At 37.0% G+C, this 18,145-nt stretch overlaps 1 protein-coding gene across 3 annotated transcripts in view; it reads left to right on the top strand.

Moving 5' to 3' along the window:
* KCNQ3 (potassium voltage-gated channel subfamily Q member 3) overlaps positions 1–18,145 on the top strand; it is a 198,395-nt gene that overhangs the window by 172,899 nt on the left and 7,351 nt on the right. For 2 of the 3 annotated variants that reach the window (XM_066990753.1, XM_066990752.1), the window contains 5 exons: positions 10,369–10,556; positions 11,634–11,736; positions 14,918–15,049; positions 15,744–15,842; positions 17,645–17,729. In XM_066990753.1, coding sequence (XP_066846854.1) covers positions 10,369–10,556; positions 11,634–11,736; positions 14,918–15,049; positions 15,744–15,842; positions 17,645–17,729 — 607 coding nt within the window. Of the gene's footprint in view, positions 1–2,956; positions 3,014–10,368; positions 10,557–11,633; positions 11,737–14,917; positions 15,050–15,743; positions 15,843–17,644; positions 17,730–18,145 lie in introns of all 3 variants that reach the window. The other variant, XM_066990751.1, reaches the window with a different exon arrangement.

Below are 18,145 nucleotides of genomic sequence, written 5' to 3'. Positions count from 1 at the left end.
GCACTTAAATGCTAAACTACTAACAATGGATCACCCACAATGAAAGTCAATGGATATTAAGGGATATGTAGTTCCACAAAGAGTCATGATGACACTATTTCTATTTCCATCCCCATTTAAAACACAGAGAAAAACAACAAGAATTGCAGTAGAATTTGTAAACTGCCAGAGAAGAGGCTCGGGTTTCAGTCCCAGACCTGATAAAAAGTTGTATGTATATATTATATAAATATATGTATATGTATATTTATATACAATTTTTTATCAGGTCTGGGGCTGATATATATATTTAAAATAAAATATTTAAACATTTTATGTAACACAGCATAGCTTCAACAAAGGAAGCTGAAAATAACAGATTCACATTTGGTGTTCTCCTATGAATGATGGGTGTTCAAATCTCCTTTAACAGAGCAGAGAAACCCAAGTTTCCTTACAATTCAAGAAGTGCTGTAGTAATTATATTAGTAAAATAAAGTATTACATATCCACGAGAGAGCCCAGGCTAAGCAGACTTGAGCAAACTCAGCTTCATTAATGTATAAATCTGGAGATTTTAGGCATATCCAGTGTTGGCCTTTAATATCTAGGAGAGGTCATAGGAGGTGAAATCCTTTCAAATATGTAACTCCATACTTTGAGCCAACCCATGTTCTGACTAAGGTGCAAGAGCAAATTAAAATTGTGTAACTAAATGATTATTGAAATTTGCTGTCTATCACAGCCCTCCTAGAGAAGTTACTGCACCTGCAGTGACAGAACAGTTCATGAAGTAGCCTCTGAGTTGCTCTAACTTTCAGGTTAGTGGAAGCCATTTAACATTGATGCAGTGGATTAAAACATGAAAATTATGACTCTCAACATAGAATCTTTAAAACTGTAATCCCAGAGCCCCTCATTCTAGCACTTTATACATTGCTTTTATGTTGTTATATAAGTAATGACCTTCAGCAAAATCGTCGTTAATCCTGCACTGGAGCCCTAGCAAGACTTTTTTATGGAAATAAGCATTCACTAAAAGGGATTGAAAGCCCCCCAAGTAAACTGGCAAATGATGGTGCTTGTGGGAGCATCCACTGACTTCAGTAGACATAGGACTGAGCCCTAAAATCTGGTTGTTTTGACAGTCCCACCTCCCATCTCTCATAAACTTCTTATTTACAGACCATGTAATTCAAAAAAAAAAAAAGTCTTCTTCCTGCAGTGATTTAGTGTGAAAAGTATTACTTGTATTCCACTGCAGTTTGTGTTGGAGGCTATACTGAAATAAAAGGTCAATAAGGAAATGTGGTCCTACCGGAGAGAGCAGCCCATCAGTGCACTCTGTCTCCAAGGTCTTGCATCAGTGGAGTACTCAATGGGCAAGCTGTAGTAATAAAGTTCATTGTCTGAACAGTGGTTTATAAAGGAGAAAGAAGAATTGGTCCAAATCTTTCCCAGAAGAGTTAAAACATAACTAGTTATTAAAAATGAGGTCTGGCTGTGTGAAAATTTCAGGATGGATAATGCTTTGAGTGTCAAGTTTTCTATTCTGTAGTTCAAAAGCTCTTTAGGAACTCAATAGAGCCAAACTCTGTGACAGATCCTTTGAGGACTTCTCCTCTAAGCAGGATGACAAACTGTCACAGAGATACAACTCCATGTTCTTAGGCCGTGTGGGAGAAACAGAGGGGAGACAACAGTGTGGAAGAGTCCATTTCAGAAGTTGCAACCCAAGGCAAGGCCTCAAGAAAGGACTTGTGGTAGCAGAAAGCCAATTAAAGTTTGGCAACAGCCCATGGCTTTACTGAAGCTTACTTTAAACTAAAACTGTGAAGAAGTGAGACATGATGAAGAGCACATTGACCCAGACAGTAGGCTGGGTCACGTAAGCAGTGAAGGGTCGTGGTACATATCATGCTGCTCTGTTAAGAACAGCGCTTTCACTAAGTGCCCCTATACAGGCTCCCAAGCCAGGAGGAACTGGGGCTGTGCTCTTCACTGCTTACTGGTGGGGAGTCTGCTGACTTCATGCTGCAGGTGCCACTAGCTTTTTCTTCCTTGATCAATGTCTTAAACTATGAGCACATGGAATCTCAGATAGTAATTGTACCTGGAGAGAAAGGAGAACCTCCTGTTCCCACTTATCTGAAGACTCCTGTGCTGTTGCACTTCTGTAAGTATTTGCTTACCTCCCAAGAAGGAAGATTTATAAAAAGATCCATGAATGTTCATATCTGCTTGAGTGCTCTCATTCAGCAAATATTTGGGTGCCTGACCCATATTTCCCAACATTTAGGACAGGCCTTTACAGGATGGACACGTTGTTTATAGTGAACCAACTTTTTATGTCTGTTTGGAATTGTGGCCTTGATTTTTCAGCACTGTTAGCAGCTGTTAGCAATGATTTTGACTAGTGTGTGAATTTTGAATTGCTTTTATGTACAGGCACTTTAGTGAAGGATTTTGAACTTTCTCCTAGGGCCTTGCACCTAATCAGGTTTTTAATTTATACACAGAGCATTTCCCATCCGTAGAAGTAGACATCAGGAGAACACGTTCATTCCTAGATGCATTATTACGTGATTGCAGAAAAGTCATTGATCCTTGTTTCCTTATATCTACAAGATAAATAATATCCCTGTCTTTGGAAAGATGTTTTGAGATCTTTAAGTGGCAGAACCTGTACTAGTCCTACATACTCTGTGAGTATAAAATAATGCATATAATGTGGTGCATTTTTATATTGCCAGGAATAACAACATAATGCAAATAAAATCATACTTTTCAAGGCTGGAAAATTTCACTGTCAGCATTTCTTCTTAACAAAACTTCCCGAAACAGAAAGGGGAAAAAAGCCACTCTGATCTGTACACTACACTAACTACAAACAAAAGGATGTTCCCATTCTTTTTCATAGAGCTTTTCATGGGTAATCATTAACGTCTCATCTTAATAACTTTTCTTCACTTTACAGTAATGTCATGTTTAGTAGGGAGTCATTCTTTGGATCAAGCCTCACAAGAAAACTTAGGTATATACATTCAAGTAACAATCAAGCCTCACTCTTCATATTTTTTGCATGCCATTCTCTGCCTGCACTTTGTTTTGACTACAGTAGCTCATCTAACTACCATGAGAAGTAATGGGAGATAAGACTGAAACATTATTTAAACATAAAAAGAAACTTGCATGACCTTGCAGGTAGTTCATTGTTCTGATGTTCAGCAAACATTGGGTCTAGTCCTAGCTCTGCCAATGATCTGCTTAGAAACAACTGCTTTTCACTGTTTTCATAGTATGGAAATGATACTAACCTACTCTGCGAAGCATTCAGAAATCTATGGGTGAAAAACATTCTGTAAGAGATGAAAACCATTACATTTGCAGTCCCAACCCTGTCAATACAAACACATGGAAGTAACATTGCATTTGATTTTAATGGATCAACATCCCTGCATGTGTATTTACAGGTTCTGGTTCAGCAAATGGAAAACAAGTGGAGGATTTTTATCATCTGAATAAAGTTAATGACATGATGACATGCTTAAACATCTTGCTGAACCATGACCTGAAATGTGGGGCAAGAACTTTATCTTCCTGCAATGGGACATAGAAATAATTAGTAGCAATTCAGAAATCTGAAGGACACACCATTGGAAATACTAAGATTTCAACTAAATTGTCAAACATTCTATTTTATCCTGCACAAACATCTTCCTATCATTCAACTTTAGCTTGTTCTTCTCATTCCTGCTTCATTCCACAAACATGAAATCATCAGCACACAACACAGCTTTCCTAGCCTAAGCCCTTCAGCTTTTGGAGAGCTGCTAGTGAAGCACTCTATTTTTCATTGAATGATTGGCCCATGCAAAACATTTGAGAGACATTGATTTTTTCAGTTTGGTTTGCTTCTAGTGGTTGATACATGAAGAAATGTTCACTGCAAAGTAAAGAGTGAGTCAACATCCACATGGTTTCTATTTACATTTCTGGCTGCATCCTTTGGTGAAAAATATCCATCCTGTTTTCACAAAGAATTGAATTTGGATTATTTTCTCCATGGATTGGCATGATACTGCTTATTTTTGCCCATTCCCATTCACTTTAGTGAGTGCATATGAGGAAAAGGACTCAGCAAAAGCCTCTAGTATGGACAACAGCTCTTTCTCTTCCTGAAGGGCATCAAAGATGAGCCTAAGTAAGGACTTGTGCTCATGTTTCTGACCAAATAATTTGAACGGTAGGTGAGTTTGGATTTAGAGTTATGCCTACACTTAAATACCAATAAGAACATAAAACACAAGAGAGTGAGGAAACGTTGCCTAAAATTGGATGTTTTCCTATTACAAATCAGACACTTGTAAATTTAGACCTTGGGATTCAGGGTGCCAAGTGACTTTTTCAAAGAAGGCATTAGTTTTCAGGAAGTTAGAGTCAACTATTTTAAGGTTGAACATTTTTGTGAGTTCTTCTCTATAGAAATTAATGTTATTTGATTTCCTTAAAAGGGAAAACTGATTGGCTAAAGTTTTCAAGTACTTTGGAAGTGCAAAATGTTCTTTATTGGGAAAACACATGGACTCTCAGAGATCAGTTTAATGTATTCACTGAGGGTTAGATTTTCAGCAGGACTCATTGCTGTCCTCATAATATTAGTTTTGTGCTACTTTCCATTGGGAAAAGTTCAAAGGAGAATATTTCTGAAAATCTCATTTAGAATGTTTGATTTCCCAAAGCTAAGTTCACCCAAATAAGGACAGTGGATAATGTAGAAAAATATTGGAGTAAACATGACTTTCTTTTCCTTCCAGTTGCTTGAGACCAGGAATAAATAAACCTACAGATTAGCTAAACTGCAAAAATATGGAAAGAATATTATTACTCCATGTGAGGTGAAAGTGGTTAATACATGGAAGAGGGCTGTGTTTGATTCATTTTTGTTATTAATTCATTATTTTTCTTCTCATACATGTACCATTTGCTTATGAAACTCCAATACTAGGCAAAGAACAGAGAGGAGAGTATCTGGCTTGCATGATGGGATGTAACTGCATTATTTCCTTGCATGAATTTCTGAAACAGTATTTCTAGTTCAGTGGTTCCCACTCTTTATTCTGAGCAGGGGTAAAACATCTTCTACAGAAGCCATCCATCTCTTATATATTCAGCAACCAAATTCTTCTCTCAGATGTTCCAAAATAATTCCTTGCTCTTGAAGAGCAAGAATCTGAGAGCTGAATTGTACTTCAGCTGTGAAGATTTCAAGCCAAACTGTCTGCAATGCATCTGTCTTCCCCCCTTTATGATGGTCTGTATCTTCCATAGTTATGGAGTTCTCATCCTTGAACTCTACCTTAAAGGCAAAGTTTTGGGGAAAACTTTTATTCCAACACAAGGGAGCAGATGCAAAGGCATGCAAGGCAAGTGATCACAAGCTAGTCAGAAAAAATACTCTGCACTTATATCAGCATATTTTGGGATGTGTTATTCCCCACAACTTCTGGAATTGCACTGGAAGTCACAATCATATTTTCCTGAATGTGCCAAATGAAGCCAAATGAAGTGAGACCACTGTCCCAAGGAGAGGAAGAGCAGCTCATATCAGTAGGAGGAGTCTGAAAGATAAGCAGCAGTACGTGAACCTGTAGGTGGGAACCACTGTCCTAGCCACTCTCATTGAAGGATGATGTGATCTGCGCATGCTTCATACTCTGAGACTGAGCCATGCGCATGCTGATTTATTGAAGGAGATTGTGTCATGAGAACAAATGTTTCTTATGTGTTTTTAAAAAGCACAATGTAAACAAAAACCCCAGCAGACCCAGATTTCATCCCCTGGAAATGAGAATAAAGTCCATTGTTTCCCTGATGACAGCTATCCATTTATCTGGAAAGAAGCTTGGGTTTTGTTTTGTATACAACATATTGTTGTATTTTTTTCATGTGAAGCTGATTAATGATTTTCTGAGAATTCTACTGCTCTGGCTGCCTGGATATGAACACAATTGTCTGTATTATTGTGTAAACATACTGTCTGAATGTTACTTTAAGGGTTAATTATCAGCATTAAGTTATTGATAAAGGCTTCAGCTCACATAACTTTAGCTGAGACTAGAAATCTGATTTTAAAATGAATTCTCTTCTAGATCTATCTGTAATCAGTATTAACAGACAAGTTCCCCCAGCTGAAAAGTCACCCCAAAGTGAAACAGATCTCAGTAGGTTAATAACTTCCCACTGAGCATAAAAAGGTGTCTAAAGGTCAATCTTAGACAAGAAATTTAACTTTTTAAACTTTAGGAGTTCTAACTCCTAAACCTAAGATGCCTGAGCAACAAACAGTCTTGGGACAATGGTTTCTTCTTGAACTGACACTTATTAATGGGGAAAGTTACCTTAGAAAGATAATTTAGGAACGCCTTCTGTTCAAATTATCTACCTCCATGAATAAATAAGTAAATAAATAAATAAATTGTTACTAGATTAGTAGATATGCAATAGAGAACACCAAGGCAAATAAGTAGCCTTTTGTGCTGAATGCAATGGAATATTTTGATATGTTTTGATCTGTGAGGAGGATATTAAATCTTAACCACTCCTATTCTGAGGTCAGTTCATGGCAGAGATTTTGAGCCCTACATTGGAAAAAAAAGAAAAATTGCAAGATGAATCTGTTGGATTCTTTGCGTTGTCCACTGACCCTTTTCCTGCTGATCTGATCTGTGTGAAACCTTGTAAAACATTATGTGCCTCCTTGTCTTTTGGTAAAGAAGACAGTTGATAAAGGAATTTTAAGGGACAAACTTTGAGAGATCTGGACATGTATTTTGAAGGACTGAGCAAGTTTCTGGGGAGAGAGTCAAAGACCATATGTAATGAAAATTATCTTCTTTCCATACAACATTTAACTGCTTTTTATAAATAGAAGCCCTCTGTCTCACCTATTTTTCTGCTTCTTTGGCTTTGAAGTTCTCTACTGTAAACATATTCTTCCATTTAGAACTTTTCTGTAGTGTTACTAAATCAAATCTTGTGACGTTTGGTAGGTTGCTCCAAGGCAATGTGTTGTGCGTGGCCACTTTTACTTTTGACAAAATTATCTCGTCATCTGAAATCATCTGAGTTTCAATCTTAGCTTTCATCCTTCTAGGAACACTTCCTTCACATTCTTGAATGTCTTTGCAGAAGCTCTTGAATTAATATGTTCAACCTTGAAATCCTAAGTGTAAGTGGAATATAGTCCCCACCTTCATTTGAGGTTCACGTGTCATTCATTGGTAATCTGTTAATCTTCCCACCAGGAAAAGCTGATATCCACAACAAGCCTATTGTACACATAATTGTTTCCTACCTAGAGGAAAATTCTTCATTTTCTTATCACCGAATAGACCTTCTCATCCTAAAAAATTCTTGAGTTTCTTCCTTTTTGTAGTGTACATTACAGTCTCCTTCAGCCTACAAAGATCACCGCCTTGCCAAGCATACTTAACGGCTCTATCTTTCTTCACATTGATGACCTCACAACCTCACTCCTTGTAATTCTCATGCCCATCAGTTTATATTTCCCATCTGACTCTTTGTTATCACTCAACTAGATTTTTGGTGCCTTCCTTTGCAGTAAAATCTATTTTAGCGTTTTTCCTACCTTACCCTCCAAAACCCACTCAAGTCATTCAGTTGGCTTTTATTGTCCCCAACTTTATTTTCATGCCCTTTCAAAACTTGCTCAAGTTAGCTGCATTATTTTCCTGTACATTCCTAAGTATACATTCCTAAGTATGATATATGAGCACTTGAAGAATCCAAATTTCACAGCAGTGCCATGGAGTTAAGACATCTGTCTTGCAAAGCAGTGCTGTTCTCAAACACTGCCTCTGAGAGAATAGATAAATGACAGTAATGCAGAAAAGACATCACAGGATTCTCTGTCTGAATGGAAAGCAAATCACTTGTTGGGATCTTGCACTCACCATTAGTTAAGCCTTTTAGAGCACTGTAGCAGATCAGCCAGATCAAAAGTCCAGGCCAAAAGGAAACACTATGGAAACTACTTTTTAAATAAGTGCTTAGGGCTTAACATTAAACTACCCTACATATTCTGTGGTGACTAATTTGCCACAGATATCAAGAAGTAGCACCTTTATTTTTTTTCTACAAAGAAGGAAGCAATCCCTGATTGTTGCTGTGTGCATTTGTCTGCACTTTGTGCATCTTCCCCATAGCCATTAATTTCTCAGGAAACTACACTGTGACAAAGTCTTGGTAATATTAATACCATTCACTTAGACTGCTCTATTTCTTCACTCAAATCCATTCTTTTCTCACGTCATTGACTTCAGTCCTGGCACTGCTGATATGTCAGGACTAACTGTGTGTCTCCATACTCACACAAGTCCTTCTTAACTGCCACTTCCATACGTGCACACACCTGCACACTTCATACACACAATGACAGTGCAAGTGTCTGAATTCACTAGGCTGCAGAAATTGCATTCGCAACTGTTGTGATGTTGTCAGCAACAAGATTAGGAAAGCTCAAAAAAACATTCTGCACAAATGTTTAGTGCTTCAGTCTTTTGAGGCAGAGATGCTCATATTTTCTTACCTTCCAGGTCAAAGATTATTAATAGGAATCTGATAGTAAAGATGATGGCACCACTAATTCATATTAAAATAGAGAAACAAACAAGAAACAACAACAATCACAAAACCCTGCAACATTTGTGATCTGCAATGCTCAAATGAAGGAGGAACTTTGTATGCTGTAAATTGCAGTACTTCTACTAGAGTCAGTACTGTTATGAAAGTTGCAAAGACATCATATGTCTTTAAATGCATCCCACCTTTGCCGTTTTAAGAGGAATATTCCAAGAACTTCCATTGTGGTGGGATACCGCCTCAGGATACTGCCTCTCTGAGGCAGAAACAACGCCTTCTGGCAAAGAGGTGCACCAGTAGCACCAGAGACCCCCAGATTCCAAAGACATCAGTAGAAAACAAAAGTAAGCCATCTGATCAAGGTAACTCCTTAAAAAAAAGAATAAGAAGTTCTGTAAGTGAGACCCTTCACTTGCACTGTCTGCACACAAGTCTCTGTCTTTGACCACTAGGTCCTTGCAGGGTGCACCCTCCCCATCCTTGCTCTTTCATGCCAGCCAAGTTTAGTGGCTTCAGCTGAACAAACCACACAAAAACCTCTCTGAATACCTATGAAATCTCTTTCTTCTGGCCACCATTGCAACTCTTCCTTCAACTCTGCTCCCAGCAGTAGCTCTCAGAAACCTGCCACGTGCTGTGGCTTCTTCTCTCCCCCCTGCTCAACCCTCCTGACCTGCTTTCCCACACAGAAGTGCCACTTTAACATGTGTGCACAAGTCATCTCTCCCCAGAGCTGTCCCACATTGCGGTGCCCAGGACTGGGTTAAAAAGTAGGCTTTCTTCCCAAAGCTTAGCCCCACATTTATATTTTTAACAAATGGTCAATAAACAGATATTTTTAGTAGTAAAATGAACAAGCAAATAAACCATTTATATCATCTCTCACCTAAAAAATTTTCAGAGTGTATTTAAGCTGATGCACTAACTAGCAAATTCTTTCGTACTGCTGTTTCCAGTGGCATTAGTGATTGCCTTTAAGACTGTTACGGTCATTGGGCTGTGAGAAGGGTTAATGATGCTGGTAAAATGACAGGCAGATGCAATTGCAATTCAGTGCAGTTGTCACTGAAGGGCAAAGGTCTTTGGTCCGTAAATCCGTAAGAGGACAGTGTAAGGAATCATCAGAGGAACAAAATATGTCACTTTACCACTATTTGTCTACAACACCTCAATTCCTAGAATAGAATAGACTGAAATTGAATAATGGAGAGAACTGTGTGGCTGGCCCTACCATGTACCTAGTAATTGCTTGGCAATGCCTTTCCAGTGTTTTGCTGATAATTTATTTGGTTCACAGCACATCTGACTTTCCTTCTGCTCCTGTTAGGCACGTTTAATAGCCTGCCACAGACCCAGTAGGAAATGGAAAGGCCAAGCATCCTTGTCATTAGATAATAGAACTGCCTGAGTAGTAATGTTTCTCTTCTTAATAATAAATCTCATGCTTCAGACATAGTACTGGAGCTGAAGCACTGTGATACATTACATAGAGAGGATAGCAAAACCCTCTGGTAACATTTTCAACATAGATTAAAAAAAAACGCTCATAAAAAACAGTTAATTATATGCGGAGCTTAGCTGTTGCTTACATTGATGTATTACGGTAGCCCCAGCAGTGTCCTTGTGTACAAAACATTTATTTAGCCTCTTATATATTTTAAGCATCATGAAAACAAGTTAAAAGTGTACAAAGGAGGAAAATGATTACTTTTGCTTATTTTGTAGCCAAAAGCTGGGTCTCTTGGATCGGGTTCGTGGTACCAATACTAAAGGAAAGCTATTTACCCCTCTGAATGTAGATGCCATTGAAGAAAGTCCTTCAAAAGAGCCTAAGAATGTTGTCTTGAATAATAAGGAGCGTTTTCGCACTGCATTCCGAATGAAAGCGTACGCTTTTTGGCAAAGCTCAGAAGGTAGTCCATCTGTGTTGATTTCTTTCTATCCCTCCCCTTTTCTCTTCATTTTACTTTCTTCCTCTGCATCTTCTGTTGAAGGTTTGTGACTTTCTGGGCCAAGCATTGCCACCTCCTGGTTTCACGTGGCACATTTGGGGAAGCTCCAGGAAATGAATGCTGGTGTACAGACAACACAGTACTTGAAATAAGGCAGTGGCCCTCCAAAAACCAGCAGTCAGTATTGGATTTGGCCAGAGATGGAATCAGTCCATTTGAACTTGAACACCAGGGCACACTGGGCAGTGAACTGATATCCCCCCAAAAGCACATGCCATCATGGCTCTGTTTATTATCAGGGATGCTATGCTAAGGCAGCTCCCTGCTAGACTGTATCCAAGCCTGCATTAGCCTGTGTCCAGGCATCTCAAATATCTCCTCACTGAAATCCCTTAAAACCATGTTTTATAGAGTGAACTGCTGTTCCCTTCCCACTTTCCTTAAGTCTGCTGCCCCTTGGCAGATTTACTTTTATTGGTGTCCATACAACAAGATAGGATATTTTTTCCTCTCATTCTCCCTCAACACATTTTTCTGTTATTGTCTGCTTTGTCTAAATGGTGTCTAAATAACAGTTTCTCCTTTATTGTGCCAGCTGGCTTCTGTGCATCCATCCATACTACCATGGATGTAGCTTGGGTGTCCACACTGGGGACTTGAGTATCCTCGTCCATGAAGTTACATGAGCTCAGAGCAGTGCAAGTGGGAGAACTTGGCCTGTAGCTTCTACAGATGTTCTAGCCTTATATAAAATAAGATTGGTAAAGACTTTTCACCGTATAAGTTCATAAAAGTGGGAACTTCTAAATCCATTTGAAAGGAAGAAAAGTTCTCAATGTTTTCAAAATGCTGGAATCTGAGAGGAGATGTCTCAAATAATGTCTTACAGCAATTCCAGCAGAATTATGAAAATTCTTTCAAGAGTTGACTAGAGAAAGAGGAACCTGCAAGAAATGTTCCTTTACTAAACACTTATCTCTCTGTATATCATGCAGTCAGATGTTCACACATCTTTTTTTTTTTTGACCTGCCTTGTAGATGCAGGTACAGGGGAACCCATGGGAGAAGAGAGAGGCGACAGTAGTGACTTCCTCATGGAAGAGATGATCCCCACATTCAAGACAGCCATCCGAGCTGTCAGGTAAATGTCTTTGACTTCTCCTCGGTGCCTGGCTTTGATTTTGAATGTTTGTGCTTCAGGAAAACACACCACTGTGTTGCTGCATGTTGATTCATTGTCGTTATTCTTGCTTTTATAAATGCAATAGACTGGATAATTCTAGATAATTGAAAAGCATCAGGCAAATCCTATACAAGTCCTCTTTCAAAAGATACAGAAAGGAAAATATTTTTTAGTAATACTGATCATGCCATTTTTTGCAAGACACTACAGTCCTATTTGTCATAAAACCATATAATATACAGCTTATCTATAAAACATGCTGTAAATATAGTATTTTGCCGAAGTTACTGACTGTAGCATTTATGTACAGCTGGAATTCTAGCTTAGCAGAAAATCCTCAGCTGACTCAATTCTTCTTTATTTACAATTGTATGAGTCTGCAATATATTTTTTGTCTGTCATGCTTTAATAGATGCTGAAGTCTCCATTTCCTCAGTCTTCAGTCTGTCACATACATCACCTCTAGTTTTGCATCACAAGATATAATCCCTGGGGTTAAAAACTCCTAGTAAGGCTTGGTAATGTGCTTAGAACATCAAAAACATGAAATTTGTTCACTGATGCTCTGTTACTTCTCCACTCAGAATTTTTCACTCTCCACATAAAAAAAAGTCCCCAGAGGAAAAATGTTCTGTTTTCATTGCTGTCATTTTTTTTATTCTGCCAGTTGTTTTAGACCAGTGAGTTACCACCTTCCAGTAGAAAAATTTCAAGTCTAGAGTGTCCCAAACTCTATCTTCTTCAAAAAGGTTCAGGGAACATGATTGTGTATTCTACATTTAGAAATGTTTATAAATCAGCTGCAGGTGTATGAGATGAATGTCCCATTGTCGCTGGTTATGACTGTATGTTTTCCCAATCCATGCAAGGGCTCTTGGCCAGCCTGCCTTCCTCCCCTTTTCAGTGTGGGTTATTTCTGTCTATAATAACTTCCAATCAATTACTAAGTGATGAAAGGTCTTATTTCATATTTTCATTTGATGGTAACACAGAGTAAGTCCTGTATTACCAGAGAATATACGTTTTCAGGAGCTGAATTAATGGCTTCTGAAAAGCTTTATTTTTTTCCCCATTTATGGATGCTATATCATACTAACAAGTTGTGTTAGTGGATTATAACTGGATTATAACTGAAAACCAATGTCAGAGTCTCCCTTTTCTCCTCCACAGTATATATTCCCTCTGTAATAACTGGGCAATGGCTGAGAAAGAAAAACACTGTATACATGGTATTTCTTTCACAACGTGATTATCTGTAACTCCATTTTGCCCTCATCTGAGCTTCCATAACCAATGAGTGGTCTGAATCCAGTACTTATTTTATTCTGTATAAGTATGATGTCTGTTTGTTTACATTTTATTATTTTACCAATAATCCAAGACTGCATTATCTGAGCTTTATTTACAAATAAAATTAAAATTAGCACTGTTTTCTCCTTGTTGTTTTCCAGCTGAGTGCAGAAAAACTAGATATTAAAATTTCAAGTTTTCTCAAGCATGCCAAAAGCCATGTCCCACAGGCTTTTCTTGTGTTACCCAGCTGCTTCCCTCCTGCTGAAAGTTACTTCATCCTTGATTCCTCCACAGTTTTCCCCTTTTTCCTTCCCTGATATCTGCTTGTTTTCACAGAATACACAGCTGCCTTTTATTTACAGACCCCTCCTCCATAAGACTAAGACTCCATAAGACTCCGTTATTACTTTTGCAAAACTTCCTCTCCCACAATCTGTGTAAACCTAATTGATTCATGTAATTTCCTCTTAAACTCAATCATGATCCAAGCTGCCAAGCTTTTTTTTTTTTTTTCATTTCTTTCTTCTTTTCTTTTTTCCCTGTACAGTTTTTCCAGACCCAGAATGTTAATAGGAAGTAATTATTTCAGACAAAACCTCTTAATGAGTTTCCAGTGTCATGATCAAGAAGATTTTAAATTTAAATCACTAAGAGTGTGATTCCTATTTTAAGTATAGTTTTGGTGTAATCATACATATTTTGGCTGGAATAGGCGTAGGTAAAATTTTGAAATCTTGAACATTGAAAGACTTATTAGCAGTAGAGTTAAATAGTCAAAAAAGCTTTTAAAAGTCATCCTAGAATTATCTTTGCTAAATGAAAGTTCATATATACATTTTTATAATATAACTTGAATAAAAAACAGGTCAGAACCTTAACAGATGAAAGCAATTGCACAATTTAGACCAAGAAGAACATGAAGATTACACTGAGGAAGCAAATCCGTGTATTCCAAGTCAACGACATATTCAAAAAATAAAATAATTTCCTTCTTTACAAATGTATTTTGTCTATTTGTTTAATTTTCCAAGATACACGTGAACAAATGTATAAACAGAAAGGAATTAAAATTTAAAAAAAAAAAAAAAAAAGGTTGCAAAACAATTTTCAAGTGATCTTGCCAGCATGCTTCCTTATTATATCTATGATTCTGTTATTACTTACCAGGACATTTAATAATAGTTTATATCATCATCATTGTTACTACTACTACTACTACTACTACTACTACTACTACCACCACCACTACTACCACTACTATAATAGTGTTATACTGCTACTTTTTCAGGGGCACTTCAGGTAGTTCTAACATTTTTTTCTTTTTCTTCACAACTTGAACTGCTGACTACTTAACTTCCACATTTCTAACTTTCTAATAAATTAACATTTCCCATCAAAAACTTTCCTAGGTGCTAAATGAAATACAAGTTGAAAATGATTCAATATTACATATACACTCTAAATTAGCTTTATAATATGCTGAACCATGCCTTCAGCTTCAACATCTCCTCTGATCTGTGCTGTTCAAAATCAAGTTCCATATCTGAATATGTTGCTTTGAACCATTTCTAGTTATGAAGATAGTACTGAAAAAGATACATCATGGGCATATAATTATTTTTAGGAAAATCTAGCCTATTAGCTTTGAAAAGCCAACTATTATATGTTTAAAAACATAGTATGATATTGGAGATTCTCTGCTTATATTTTATTGTCTAGTATTTGTCTAGTGAACAAGTTCACTTTTCAAACATCCAGAGTATTTACCAATTATTCAATAAAGCTGCAAATGATCATTATGGAATTTATATAAGAACTTAGTAATTTTTTTCTGTTTATTACACAGAATACTACAGTTTCGTCTCTATAAAAAAAAATTCAAGGAGACATTGAGGCCTTATGATGTAAAGGATGTGATAGAGCAATACTCAGCAGGGCATCTTGATATGCTTTCCAGAATAAAGTATCTTCAAGCAAGGTAAGAATCCTTTGGGATGTGGGGAAAATGTAGAGTGCTGGCAAAAGCATAGTTGGTCTATTTGTGTACAAGGCCATCCAGAAGCTACGTCTTTGCACTTTCCATAAGAAAGCCACTTCCCCAAAGAGTAAAGGTGAGTGAGCAGCTAGCTGGCGTAGCTGCAGAAGAAGAGAGCACTACCTCATAGTTAGAACAAGGAAATGAAAAATCATGAGAATTTTCTTGACCATTGCTTCATTTAATTATGGGGAAATTTTCCCCCTTCTCTTTTGCACAGATAATCAATAAAAGCAGTAATTACACTACATAGAGCTTTCCTTTGTGATTGATTCTCTGCTGACCTGTGCCTGGTGAAAGATCTCATATGAGTGAAAAACCAAATTAGCCTGGAAGGTTTCACATCCCCTTTGCTCAGATGTAAATTGACATATACAAAAATATTTTTTGAGCTCAGAAATTTGAAGAGAGCTCATGATGTTAGAAATCTGTGTCTACAATGTGTCCCAGCAATGCTTGGGTGCCTAGGAAATATCTAGTTAGCTTTGCAAGTTTTGCCTTATTCTTTTTTAAGCTCTATTTCCAAAACTCCCTTTTGAGTCTTTGTTACTGTTTGCTGCAGAGATCCATAGTCATTTCTATCATGTGCTAGCATTTAGAGGTGGACTTATGCAGTTGCATTTTTCTTTTTTTTCAGAGTAGATATGATTTTTACACCTGGACCTCCATCTACTCCCAAGCATAAGAAATCCCAAAAGGGAGGAGCTTTTTCTTACCCTTCACAACAGTCTCCCAGGTGAAATTATTCTGCTTAGTATTTTGCACAGACGAAAACAGAAATAAAATGTTTGCTCATACCAAAAAGCATGCACTTAATTCATCCAGACAGAACACTGTTATAGTAACAATACTAAGCGGATATGATGCTATAAGATACACATGTGTAAATGTTGAATCAGAATGAGACTAGCTTCCCTAAGAATGATGTATAATGGAAATCTAAACTTAATGGCTTCTTAATTGTCTAGCTCAGTTTCTCTGTGGTTTGCAGATGTGATTTTATATGGAATATGTATTTATGCTTGCTGAAGTGCTGAATTTCTAGCATTCAACTAGTGAAAACAGTTAAAAACTCAATAAAAATTGCCAATAGTTTTAAGGTAAACTTAAACTTTCCTGAAGTGAAAAAAGTTTCATTATAGCCCCCACCAATAACAAACACAGAGTTTCAATGATGCAGCTTTAAAATCAATGATTATAGGGAACTGATGAAAATAAACTGCAAGAACAGGTTTCTGGGTATGAATGTTACAGCATGTTATTGTATTGTTGCAATCCTGGTAGCAAAAATTCAATAATAAATTACTTTTTTTTTTTTCTGTTATTTACAACTATCAATCTGTCAATAAATACCCATGAAGAACCACACAAAGCCATCAACAATCTGTCCCCAAAGCTGTTACAGTTTCTCAGGACAAAAGTAATCTTACACAAAATAAATTAACTTGGCTCTATCTGGTTTATCCCACCCAGTGAAAAATCTGAAAACATGAAAATATGAAGACAGAGCCCTACATATATGGAAAGAGGCAATGATGATTTTGGAAACAAAGCAGATTGCAAGATTTGCATGAGCCATATCAGTGATAACCCAACCTGCAAAATCTGACATGTTTTAGTTATAATTTCTGCTTTAAGATATATCCACAGCTGTGATTTTTGAATTTTGTCAGAAAGAGAGGACAAGAACTGGACCTGTTAAAACAAAAGTTTTAGGACATATTTTTTTCTAAGTCATCTTAAGAACAGGTGCCTAGAAATTAGTTTTCTAGACTTTGACATAGTTTGTAGAAAGACATAAATTCCTTTGAAGTTGATTTGGAACTGTTTAGATAAAGATTTAGCTTGACAATGACAATCTCAGATCCCGTGATGTTATAAATCAAGGTTCTTTAGTTAAGCAGAGATTATCTTCCTACCTCTTGAGCTTACTCCATCTGACAGATGAGCAGTAGGAAATTACGTAGAAGAAAATGTAATCAGTAATCTACTTTAAATATCCAGGCGAGACTCTCTTTTCAGCTTTTCCAGTCTCTGCCACTTTCTATTTGGTTTAATGAAATGGAGAAAAAAAACACTCGACCATGAAACTCATATTCAAAGTCTTCACACAAACTAATTAGAAAGAATTAGATTTCAAAACATACGTCCATCTGTAGACCTACTATCAGAATAGACTGCAACATTTTTCACAAATCTGAAATTTTTCCACCAACTCTGAGATCAATTTCACTGACTGCCATTTTGAGCTTTTTTGTTTGCTTTTATGTTGCCTTAATCTCAGTCTTGATTTTGAACACAAAATAATTTTAAACACAAAATCAGTAATCTATTCTTTAGAAATGCATTGAAATTGCACAGAGTAATCTTTTTATTCCATTTGTATTGTAAATAACCAGATCCAATCCTTTCTTAAATGGAATTCCAAAGAGCTAATGTTAATATACCACAAAGATGGCATTTCTGTTTTCTGATATAAACTACTCACTGTGATGCAAAGAAAAATGGAACACTAATAGATATATTAATTCTTTATAGAAATGATCCATATGTAGCCAAAGCATCTACAGCAGATACTGAAGACCAAAGTATGATGGGCAAATTTGTTAAAGTTGAACGACAGGTATGTAATTTCATGACAACAAAGGAAACTGAGGTGCTTGTACAGAAACAATAAACTGATATCAATTATATGTCATTCTTTGTCTGACCCCAGCAGATTTGTACTGCTGGTGATCAAGCATCACACAGATCTTGTACTAATGATCACAAAACTATCAGATTACTTTTCCATGAAATAATGTAATTACCTGGGAAGAGTAAATTTTGAGACCTGTTGAATGGATATAATTATGTATGGCAGCAAGACCCATACCAACATGTTTAAGTGGGACTTTTTCACTCCATGCTTAAACGCCATACTTATCATGGCTGGTGTTTTGCTGTGAGTACAATGTTCTCTTGCAGGGTCTGGCACTCAAAAGTATTGCCTCCACAGGATATTTTGTGTCTTCTTTATGCATTTTAACCCTATGCTTA

This window comes from Anser cygnoides, chromosome 2 (assembly GCF_040182565.1).
Source record: "Anser cygnoides isolate HZ-2024a breed goose chromosome 2, Taihu_goose_T2T_genome, whole genome shotgun sequence".
Taxonomy (NCBI): domain Eukaryota; kingdom Metazoa; phylum Chordata; class Aves; order Anseriformes; family Anatidae; genus Anser; species Anser cygnoides.
The sequence above is the reverse complement of the archived record's forward strand: the minus strand, read 5'-3'. Positions and strand labels throughout refer to the sequence as shown.